Below are 12,187 nucleotides of genomic sequence, written 5' to 3'. Positions count from 1 at the left end.
CTTGGGGTGCCAACTTTGGCCCAGGCTTCTTCTTTGCTTATAGCTATCAGGTTTGCCATTATGGCAGTAATTTCAACTTTCTTCCCTAAAACTGTCTTCAAGAGAGAAAGGAAGGAGGGGAGGGGACAGGAAGGTCTCTTTTGATATCCTCATTTCTCAGGCAGAAGTCGTACAATTGTCTGAGAGAAAAAACTGTTGTGTTAAGTTCTTGTAGATTGTTTTGTCTCTTTGCTCAGCATCAATTTAAGATAAAATTATACACATAATTTTATAAATGCTATTTATAAAGTTGTGGATACATATTATGCATATTTTGTGCCAAAATGAATCCATTTTTACCCCTATGAAATGACAAGTCCCAAACACTGAATAAGGGGCTATTTTTAAGGCAGTTGTTGCTGAGTAGCATCTCTCTGTCTATAGCCATGGGAATAGACACCATTTTTAGCTTCTCATAGTTCTAGAGCTGGATTTGTTCCAGAAGAGTTTGTCACAACAGAGGGCGCTTGAATGGCGATTTATGATAAATGGATTTGTGGATTATGGGATCAAACATTTCAGAAAACAACTGTGCTTACCTTCATATCAGTACTGTTTGGGGAGCTCCTATTCATACCCTTGTGTCCTCTCCCAGGAGCAGGAACTGCAGTCACTGGGAAACTCTGTCCAGGTGACAGTTCCCAGGACAGTTTCCTCATCTCCTTGGTGTGCCTGCTTGTATATTGGTGCTTTCAATGGAGTTATCTGGAAGCAGCTGCCTTCAGCATTGCTTCAGGATTGTTACTTTCACATATTTCATTCCAAGGAAAGGGAAAACATCCAGAGGCTTTTCAAATGCTACTGCCTTAGCATCAGGAGTGGGAGTAACTTGAAAGGTGAAACAGAAATCCCTGTCTGTATCTGCAATTTTTGCTACATTCTGTGCATTCTGGGCTTTCATTCAAATTAAACAAATTTTAAAAAGCCAAAAATTAAATCATATGCTACAGAAAAAACCTTTTTTTCTCTTATTCAGAAATAGCATCTTTGCAATGAAAAATAAATGAACTCTTGTTGTCTGTTAAGAAACCAGTTCTGTAGAGAGCTATCTCCAGCCAAACAACTCCCTTGGCTCAAGATCTGGCCTTCATTCCTAGATTCAGAGAGAAGACCAGTGCAACCATTTAAAAGCTGATACCAACCCTGCCTGGAGCATGCATCTGAGAAGCAAAGCAGGGAACAAGGCACTGCCAGCCCCACAGGTGAGCAGTGCCACTGCCATGCCCAGTGAGATGGAAGAGGTGAGGCATGAAGCTACATAGGGGTCAACATATGGTCAAAACAACAAATACACCTGGAAGGAACAAAACCACCCCTGGGCATCCTGTGTGCTTGAAACTGCACCCATTTTTTCCTTCTCTATTTGCTCCAGACCCTTTTTCCCCGTTTGGATTAAGCAAGCACTCCAAACCCCGCAGGACTGCTTTCACGGTTTTGAAATTGACTGGGCAGGTTTCCAACTGGAGGGTGTTTTAGACCAGGTTCCCAAGACACAGTCTCATAAAATTGTCATTTCTGTTTCACTGCCTGCCTCGTGACAGGGAGGGGTGCTCAGAGCAGTCTCAACTGCTCTTTACAGCTCAGGATTTCACCCCTCCTGGGAAGCAGCGCCAAAGATGTCCTCAGAGGAAGAGCATTGCTTTCCACAAAGGCGTATTCCAGAGGCTTGTGCAAAGCAGATGGCAACACAGCAGGAGGAGAGTCATGCAGGGGATTTCCAGGGAGATCTTTGTTCCCTGGGCCTTGCTGTAGGAAGGAGACGTAGTCTTTCTAAGGCAGGGCTGGAGAAGCTGCGAGGCATCTCTTGTTCCTTCCCTGTGTTTAACTTTGCTGCAGCCATCAGGGCATTGGAAGCCCTATTGGAAGGGATTTGTCTGTCTCCCCTGCCAACCTCTGCCAAGGTAAAGGGCTAGTGTGTGACTTATGGGGTACCCAAAACATTATGTTCAACCAACCCACCCTCAAACCACTTTCCCCTGAGACAGCACAACCTAGACATCAACCTTCTCCTTCCTAGACTTCCACAAGATTTTTTTTTCTCCTCCAGCCTAGGTTTCCCATGCATAGGTATTGGTGTGCGGGTGTGTTAGGGTTTAACACCAGCCAGCAATGAAGCACCACACAGCTGCTCACTCTTCCGCCCACCCTGGTGGGATGGGGAAGGGAATCAGAAGAGTAGAAGTGAGAAAACTGGTGTGTTGAGATATAGACAGTTTAATAGGTAAAGCAAAAGCCATGCATGCAAGCAAAACAAACCCAGGAATTCATTCACCACTTCCCATGGGCAGGTAGAAATTACTTTTATCACTGAATATTCTGAGTTGGAAGGGACCTATGATTCAATGAGCCAGGACGTGTTGATTTGAAAAGATGTTCCTTTCTAAAGCTGAGTCATAAAGAGGATTGAGAAACTCTGCAACCAGTGATTAAACAAAAGAAACATCCACGAGCAGGGAAGTGGTGAAAATTGTCACACTGAACACTTCTTTTTATTTTAGTTCTTTGCTTTGGGTAAAAGGTTTCATTTGTTTTATTTGTCTGAGCATGATGCATTTCAAATTTCAGATCCTCTCCTCTTATCTTACTCACAGCAACATTCAGTTATGTTGATCTTGTACTTCTACAGTTGTGTGGGAAGGTGTCTGAACTTTTTGTCTAATGGTAGAAGACACTTCAATTGCTTTTTTGGACTCCAATTAGGAAAGACCTTACATTAAACACTAAGGATATAAAAAAAAATTGAACAAGACTGGAAAACAAGAGAGAATATTTGCCATGGCAATCTTTCTCTATTTTCTTTTGGGATATGACAAGTATGTGCTGAAGAAAACACATCCCCAACACACACATCTCTTAGACCCAAACCCACCTAGCTTCCCAGTCCAGGCACAGGTGGGGTGGGTGGTGCAGCTGCCCACATAGCACAGGCATGGGCTCTGCTGTCCCACCTCAAGGAGCTCCAGTGTCATATCGCACTGCCAGTGTCAGTGCACTCAATCCCACACTGTCACTCAAGTCACATTGAAGGTCAAAGTGATGTAGCACGTGGTATCTTTCAGGATGTGGTGTCTGGGATATTTCACTTCCACTGCTACTTTTAAAAATCTGCACATTAGATTCAGGCTCCTCAACACAGTCTTCTCCCAGGGATTGCACAAAAGATATGCCTGAGACTTGCCTGGGACCTTGGGCCGCTGATCAGTCAGACCTCACACTCAGTCTAAGAACATGCACCCATCTCACCTAGGCATAGGGTCTGGATGTGGAATTTAGCAGACAGATCCTCAGGAATCAAGCAGTATTTGCACTGACCCATCTTCTGCAGCAGCTCCCACAAAGGACTAGGAAAAAAGCATTTGCCATTGCTGAAATCTGTCTTGTGCAACGGATTCTGCTGAGAGCAAAGCAGATATTATGAATGAGCTGACAAAACCAGCCTGCTGTTGGCATAGGCACCAAGCAGAGATAGAGTAGCTACACTGGAAGTGTTTCATCCATTACTGTCAGAGAAGTCACTTTTACCACTGATCTCGCTCAAATAAATCATGTTGCCAAGCAGTTTTATAGAGGCGTTGTACATCCAAAGCTACTTATGGTCCTGTTAAAAGAGATGCATTTCTTTTTTAGCTCAGTGTGGCTGAAATGCTGCCACAGAAGAAAGAGTCGTTGCTCAGAGGGCTATTGTAAAAGAGGTATTTTTGTAATTACAATAGGGAGGGACCATGTGAGCTAAGGAGCCTCTATCTTCTTCCTGTGACCCATTGCCTTCGGGCAGCATTGCAAAGCTGAAAATTTGCTACCACAAGCACAATAGCTGCTCACACAGTCTTTGCCATGGGGATTGATGAAAATGGGGAAATAATGATGTTACTTCCCCATTCACCATAAATCACCTACCCCCTCAAAGTGACTGGAGTATTATAAGTCTGGCCAGATTTATACGGACAACTTAACCAGTTAGCTCTTTTATAAAGGCTGTCATCTTCTTAATGCAGTGTTAGATACATTTGGGCATATGCCTACAAAAGAAAATATTTCTTTCTGAAGCTAACACAGCTCTCATTCTAGCAGACTTAAAACTTTGCTCTGAAAATGTTCACCCTGTGGCTGTGTTTGCACTAGCGAGTTTTTCAGTGACTGCAGAAGCCAACCAATAGATCAAAGTATCTGGTCTGCATGCACACTACATATACACATTTATACACATAACACACGTACATATATATACATAGATACGGTTTGCCACCGTTAATGCCAGCAGGAAAATTCCTAACTCACAGGTAGAGTAGCTTAGGAAGACAGCATGTCCAGCAGAGCTAAATCTACATGGCACATGTATAATTTCCATCAAGATTATGCTTTTTGAATTTGGCTCTATTTAAGTGTAGCCCTTCCCATGGCCAGTCGTATCACCATCATACTGCTACTTTGCACAGCACTGGGAGGGACCTGCCCATCTGCTAATAAGCACCAAGGGCACTCCTGTCTCTGGAACGCAGAGATAATTCCCAAAGCCATTACCCTGCTGAGCCTGTCCAACCCAGGAGGCAGCACAGACAACTGTGGGGCTGCTCCAGTCCACTGACAAGTGAGGCAATGGGAATGGGGCCACAGGCAGCAATGTGGTCTGCGACGCACAAACCCACCGCATCCCAACAGCCCAGAAAGGCAGCCTCCAGCAGTGACCATGTGCCTTCACAAGCAGAAACATCCACCTTCCAGTTTTCCGTGCACTGTTTTTTTAAATCCACACACAACGGGTAATGTCACACTGCCCTGTCAAACAACAGAAGAGTACCAAAATCTCTCATTTCAGCATTTGCTTGAGGCAGGAAAGGGCACTGGACGGGCACAGAAGAGAAGTAAGGAGGTCTCTAGGCAATCTACTGAACTATTATCCCTTGGAGAACAAATACTGGAGGGAACAGAGAAAAATACTTTTTTTTTTTTTTTATTTAACATTAGTTCAGGAGTCAATTGCATGTAACATGGTGCCTGTGGCCATGCTGGCCTTGGGTCAAAATCCAGAACACACCTCTGGCTTCTGGCCCCTGCACAAAGAGGCTTCTGGAAATCCTCCAATGTCAACAATGAGTCTGGCTGTCCAAACAAACATGCACTTGCAGTGGCAGAGGCATATCAAAGAGCTGTCTGACGAAGCTGCCTAAGGAGCAACCTGCTGGAAACCATCAGCCAAAGTGTATTTCTATCTTTCCATATGTAAGGAACTCCTTGCCATAGGACAAAAGGATGCCATGGATAGTAACTTTAAGTCTAGAAAGCAACTGGACAAATGCAGGGGATAAAGTCTACCTGGGTCCATCAAGCACACTAACAAAAATCCCTCGGCCACATTATACTAGAGATAGGGAAATATTTAGAGGAGGTATCACCCCACAGTTGCACTGATTCTGTAATCTGTCTCAGGTGTCCACTACTGTCCATCACTGGCAGCAGGGCACTGACCTACACAGGCCTCAGTGGCACAAAATGTGTAACATTTCTGGATTGTAGATCAATGTTGAAAATCAGTCCTGAGTATTTGCCTGAACACTCATGTGTTCACTGTCTGTGAACTGCAGCCACAGACACACACCATTTTCCTCAGGTGAGCAGTCCCCTAGTTGCTACATTAACACAAATGCATCACTCAGAACCTCTTAGAGGGAAAAATGAACAAGGAGATCATTTCATCAGCTCCCATCTTGCACAGTCAAATAATGCAGGGCCACACCGGGATACCTAAAATAGCAATTTATTGGGAAAAACATTATGACTATTTATAGATGCTGTGACATGATTAGTACCTGAAAAAGAAGGATAAACTGGCAACCTACAGTCTAGCAAATCAGTAACTCCCAATGAGCTCACAAAGTCAATGATCAACACAGAAGTTGTAAATTACAATATTGTATTTATTTCAAAACTCTAGAAAATGCAGACAAAACACAGGCATCTTTGCATACAGAAAAGGCAATTCAGTTTGCTTAAGGCTTTGATATAATTTAACACTGTTTATGAAACTCTATCCTGCCTGCCACATGCAAAAGGCCAGTAGCAGGGCTGCTGTAGGCAAAGCCTACAGATGTGATTACTCTCACAGTTTGGTCAGAAGCTCTTGCTCTCTGTTTAGAGTGTATGCATGTTATGGAAAAACCCACCATGCTGCTGAGATGTGCAGTTCTGTTCAAAGTTTATAACTGGCCTTCCTAACATCTGAGATTTCACAGGATAAATTTTGAGAAATTTCAAGGTTTTGATCATTGCAGGACATTCACCACTTGAAGCCAGAAAGGACTGTATCCACAGTCTAAACACAAGTTCCAAAATGAACCTGGGAACGCATAAATCAGACAGCACTATGCTCTTTCATTCCTCACTCACACAGGTAAAAATAATATGGGACATGAATAGGTCCCTTCGGATTTAGGAATGGGCTTAATAATGCATTTGCTGCTTAAAAAATTTCTTCAAAAGTCTAATCCTTTGTCTGTCTTGATTTCTCTTTTCATTCTTCCTCCTCTGCGTTGCAATCACTAAGTGCAGCCAATAGCTTTTCCCTTGTTTGTTTTTAATTAAATGATATCTGCTGTTTTTACCCATGAACTAGATGCTCTTGCACAATCCCCTCAAGTGACTGAAACTCTCTCGTGAGGTCCACAGCAAAGCTCTTTTATGGCTCAGCAAGAGAGAAAAGGAAAGCACATCAGAAACTCCAGTTTTCTCCTTTCACTCCTGAGATTTGTTCTCAGAAAGCAAACAGCTTGATCAGCCAGAAACCAAGACGCCATCTAACAAATGTCTCTTTCAGCTCCAGGGGAAAATGGCCTTTGGAAAGGACCTGAGCTTTGGGGCACTTAATCATCAGAGGACCACACCTCTTTTAGTAGAGGTAACAAATAATACAGGCACCGCAGCAGCATGGTGTGGGAGCGTGTTCCCACTGAGGGCATCCTGCTGTGTCCCTGGCAGAGCCCAGAGCTAAAATGCTGGTTTGATGCCTGACAGTTCAATATTGTTGGTCTTCCTGAAACAAGACCCACATTTGCTACCGTGTTTGAAGTTTCCAAAAGGCTATTCATCATTTGACGTAAGTCCCAGTTTTCAAGAATAGCCATATTCTCCTTCTCCTCTAAAGAAAACAGCTGCTCTGAGTAGCCCTTCAAAAACAGACACCATTTAAGAGAAGTTTTTTTAAAGATTGGCACCCACAGTAGTTTCACTGTATGTTCACCATTCTTCAAAGGCACCCTCAGATCACAAATGATAAGCACCTGCTTTCTTCCCAGCCTATACTCTTCTAATTCAATTAGATTACCACAAACATTTTAGCTTTGGCCCTTGTATAGGTTAGTTTTAAAGAAATGTTACACAACAGTAACAGGAAGGTAAGGAAATGATCTGGGGGTCTCCAAGTCACATTGTCCAGCTGCTAGCTGAGATCAAGACATAGCACGCTCCAAAATGTCTCACCTCAAACAGAAGAACAGCTGCAAACAGAAACTTGGATCTTTCTCTAAATGACATTTCTCAGTCAGATGATAGAAGCGTTGATCTCCTACACACACTGAATTAAAGGATGTTTATTTTCACTGTGCTGTGCTGGCAGCAATGCCTATGTCCCTTTAGACTGCTTGTGGAATGGCAAAGATAAAAGCAGCATTTTACAGCTGCAGAAAACTCAAGGAGATAAAAAAGTCACTGTATGACTGTACGCACTTTCATCATGTTCCCCTGCCCGTCTCAGGTGAGGCTAATAGTCTGCCAACACTTGGACGTGACTCCTGTCAGGCACAAGTCTTGCTAATTAAGTACTTCTGGCTTTCTCAGCATTGAACTATGATAGCACAAAGGAGATAAAAGCAAGCCACAGCACAGAGAGATCAAGAGAGTCTGAGTAGCTGAGGACCTGGTCTGGAGTGAAGGAGCAGGACAATCAGAAGGATCATCAAGTGTTCTTCTAAAATGGCTGGTCCATAAAAGACTAAGGCATAGGTGTGGAAAAAGGCAATGATAATTTTTTGCCTCTGCTGAATTATTAGTTTATTTTAAAGAGAACAGGGACGGGGAGGTTATCAGTGCAAGGCAGCAGCACGGGGAGCCAGATGTTCACTCTTTCACAAACCAGACCTCATTGCGTCGTCCATAAGGCTTCATAGGGGGATCATAACCATTGCACAAGTAGAAATCCTTGCGGTATGCAGCTTCACTCCCCAGAGCAGCCTTCAGCTTGGCAGCATAGTTCACATAATCCGTCTCTTTGGCATAGCCACCAAACTGCCTGCAAAGAAATCAAACACAGAGAGGTGTTGAGCAGTCCTGGCAAAGCACAGAAAGGGAGAGAGGGAGAGAGCCACAGTATATTTAGACACGCATTTTGGTCCAGGTCCTGCCAATATCCACTCATGCATGCACTGCTCATTGTGAACCAGCACACTTCATCTGTGATAGATGAAGTCTCAAGGGTTACATAGCCAGGGTGCAATCATCCATTGGCAGACCCCAAATGGATCCCCCCAAACAGCCCCACATGTATCACTCAGCAGAATGGCCCCGCCTTTTGAATCAACACCATAACAGAGGAACAACTTTCTAGGGCACAAGGTTATGTCCAATTCAGCACAGTCCACAGTCCTTACACCAATGCTGTCAACAACCATATTCACTGTGGTGTGAACAATCATCTGCTGGAAGCCTGATCATAAAGGAAAGCCAAACTCTAGCTAGGCCAAGAAAAAGGGGAGGTAATTGCCTACAACAGAGACATTGGCAATCATAGCACATGATGCTATTTAAAAGGGGTGGCTGGAATGAGTCTGGTTTATGTGGACCTCCCAACAACAGGAACTGTTTCCACATCAGCCTGCACCTCACCACTTGGCCTCAGGGCCAAGCTTTGAGACAAAACAGCCTGATATTGCAGAAGTGGCCCACGCCCAGAGCAAAGGCCAAGCAGCAATTGCAGGCAAGGGACAAGCCAGTTCAGAGTCAGCCAAAATAGTTCAAGCAAGGAGGCAGAGGAACCTCCAAAGGATTAAATACAAGGTGAAGGTCTTAGTGCTAATGTGATGCTAGTTTACATCCAGGCTGCCAGTCAAGAGCCAAAGACATTCAAAGGTGATTTGAAGCAATGCAACGGGTGCTTGTTTCCATGGTGACCTCTAGTGTGAGTCCATCTAAATGAGACTTCAGCTGACACCTGCAGTTCGATGGGAACCACATCAAAGGATGTTCTTGATGACTACAAACTATTTGGATCACAGAAAGTGGGGAAAACAATAGTTTTTGGATATTAAAAATGACTCAGTGCCTTTCAGGGCCAACCTCCACAGTTGTTTAACCAGTGGAGAAAAATCCATATTCCAAATCAGTGCAACATGACTAAAGGGAAGAAATTACATAAAACATCTGCCTTCAGTGTAGACATACCCCTCCATCTCTACCACATGCACCCCTTGTCTAGCAAGTCACCTGGTAAAACAAACACTGCACTTCAAAGCATGCTAAAAAGACCTCAGCACTTGGGACTGGAAATCCCAGGATGCATTTTTCTTACGTGGAATAAATGGTCATCCCCTGTCTCTCTTCAATCTTAATGCTTTCATCGGTAGGACAAGGAGGGTTGTCTTGAAACTGGCTCGGGATCCGCAGAGACACTTTCACTTTTTGCTGAAAGGAGCCATCTTCAGCAGGAAAAGCAGTGATGGAGACAGGAGCAGTCATGCCCATCCCAACCCCTGAAAGAGACACACAGACACTGCTAAAGAAGTCTAGGTTCTCAGGAACTCACAAAATTAACAGGAGATTCACAAAAGCTAATTTTAGTTTAGGAAAACTCCTCATACTGAATTTCCTGTATACTCAGTCAGGAGTGGGCTCCAGAACAGTCATATCATGCTTCTGCTTGGGCCAAGCTCTCTCTCCACACAAGGACCCTGGGAGACAAGGGCCACAGGTGATCTCCAGAAGGCTTTTTATTAATGGTGCTGGTTTTGTGGTTCTGTGAGACACCCTGTTCTATTGACAAATCAACTTTAACACAACAGGGTCTATAGCTCTGGGGCAGGCCAGCAGCACATAAAAATCTAAATCAGCATTTAAATTGATACTATCTGCACTTAGTTGTGAACCCATAGCCAATACTGGGTGACAGAAGCTTTCTCCTAAACCCTTCCAAATCCTTCCAGACATCCTACAAGTTCCAGTGCCCCAAAACACAGTGCTGTTATGGTTTTAAACAGGACTGTCCATGCTGTCCACACTCCAGGAACAGCATGCTTTTACCCCACTCATTAGCACTGAGGGGCATCACAAGGTACCGAAGACCATTTTTCTTCACTCCTCTTGCAGGAGCACAGAAGCTCCAAAACTCAGGATCAGGCAGCCACAAAACCAGTTGAGATCAAGGCATCTTTCTCATTTATTTTCCTTTGATACCATAGCTGTGTTTGTGTCACATGTTATAGAAGGCACTTTTTCTACTACAGCAACAGGGATCATCACCTTTCCAAAACACGCTGCTGTATGTGCCATTTCCCACTGCATCCAGCTCCTACTCCCGCAGAGACTATACCAATACCTCTAGATGCTGGAGAAAGGTGTGTGAGCACACGAATACACCTCAGAACTACTCTGTAGTTGTCTCCTGCTACAAATGGTTAAAATGCACATACTTTGGTAAAATGAGAATTAGAAGCAATCACATGGAAGCACCGTTATAAAACATTATGAAATACCATTAAAAAGGAAGCTGATTGTTCAATACCCTTTCATGAATAAAAAAAGCTAAACAAAATATCAAGGCCGTAACAGTTATTTCACTGCCTACAAGGGCACATCACAGAACCTGTGTCCCAGATATCCTGGATTTCATCAGCTACTGCCCACCCAGGGAGCTGCGATAGATACGTCTGCCTTCCTCATGTTGTACCAGCTGCAAGGTAACTCCTTCCTGCTTAAACAAATAATTTTTGACATTTTACCCTGAAACAGAGATGAGTTACAAGTAGACTCATAGCATGAGTTGGCTGGGCACGATTTAAACTGTGGCAAGTTTATTTCTCCCAGTGATGAGCCATCCCTATCACAGACCCCTAGCGCCAGGAACCACATGCCAGTCGGGCCCCATGGTGTCATCGCCTCCATCCATCCCGCCTTCACCAAGCCTCAACTACAAACATCTGCCAAGTCCTCTGGGCCAGGCAGCATCTCTCACCCTTGTCGTTGCTTCCTCCGACGTACTTGAGGAGCTTCACTGCCCCTTCCTTCGAGGCTTCGTCGAAAGGCTTTCCCACCAACTCCACCGCCGCAAACCGCCCGCCCTCGCACGCCCTCTCCTCGTAGCTGACCTGGTCCTGGGGAAGGAGGTGGGGATGGAGACGCCGCCAGGAGGAACGCGCTGCCCGGAGGTGACACCTTCCTCCCCGCACAGCGCCTCATCCGTCCCCGCCGGCGCACAAGCCCCGCAGGGAACAGCGCCGGCCGCCCGCCCCGCCACCGACCTTCTCGCCCTTGCTCAGCACCCGGCAGGGCCATGCCTCCACCGTGCTCAGCAGGGAGTTCTTCACCATGCCCAGCATGCTGCCGCGCCGCTCCTTTCGCTGCCGCCCGGCTCGGCTCGGCTCGGCTCTGCCCCGGTCAGCCCCGCTCGGCCGCGGTGGGAGGGCCCGGGGGACGCCCCGCCGCCTGGAGCACGGCCATCCCCCCGGGGCGCGCCCGGGGCCGGGCCGGAGCGGCGGGACCGGCAGGGAGCGGGCACGGCGGGGCTGGGGCAGCGGGAGGCGGCTTCCCAAGGGGAGGTGATGGAGCCGCCGGGAAGTGTGAGGAGTAACGGAGTGCGGGAGCAGATGGTACTCATCTGGAGGAGAGGAAGTCCTGATGGAGCGTGTAGAGTGGCACAGTGCTCCGGCAACTGCAAAATCATAAGTTTTGGTTTTGTTTTGTTTTATTTTTTTTTTTAATTTAATAAAACGAACTAAAGGGGAACACAGTTGGGTTTTAGGTTTTTAAGACAGTGAATTTAAGGCAGTGCTCTCTGTCGCTGGATGTTGTAAGGTTTATGAGAGGGGTAGATCTTAGAAGCCCCTAATGATACTTGGTCTCCCTCGACTGACCACCCAGCCACTCACCTCTGTTTAAAACTCCGTAC

The 12,187-nt window shown here is 45.5% G+C and overlaps 1 protein-coding gene across 1 annotated transcript; it reads right to left on the bottom strand.

The window, feature by feature from the left end:
- Positions 1–5,933: 5,933 nt before the first annotated feature.
- Positions 5,934–11,687, bottom strand: HEBP1 (heme binding protein 1). The gene is made up of 4 exons (XM_027893859.1): positions 11,541–11,687; positions 11,255–11,393; positions 9,596–9,776; positions 5,934–8,320 (listed from the first exon to the last, which is right to left on the bottom strand). Exons 1-4 carry the CDS (start codon positions 11,616–11,618, stop codon positions 8,149–8,151), a joined length of 570 nt encoding a protein of 189 aa, XP_027749660.1. The 5' UTR covers positions 11,619–11,687; the 3' UTR covers positions 5,934–8,148.
- Positions 11,688–12,187: the final 500 nt, after the last annotated feature.

This window comes from Empidonax traillii, unplaced genomic scaffold (genome assembly GCF_003031625.1).
Source record: "Empidonax traillii isolate 1590-97213 ecotype Southwest subspecies unplaced genomic scaffold, ASM303162v1 scaffold408:size522183, whole genome shotgun sequence".
NCBI classification, from domain to species: Eukaryota; Metazoa; Chordata; class Aves; order Passeriformes; family Tyrannidae; genus Empidonax; species Empidonax traillii.
The sequence above is the reverse complement of the archived record's forward strand: the minus strand, read 5'-3'. Positions and strand labels throughout refer to the sequence as shown.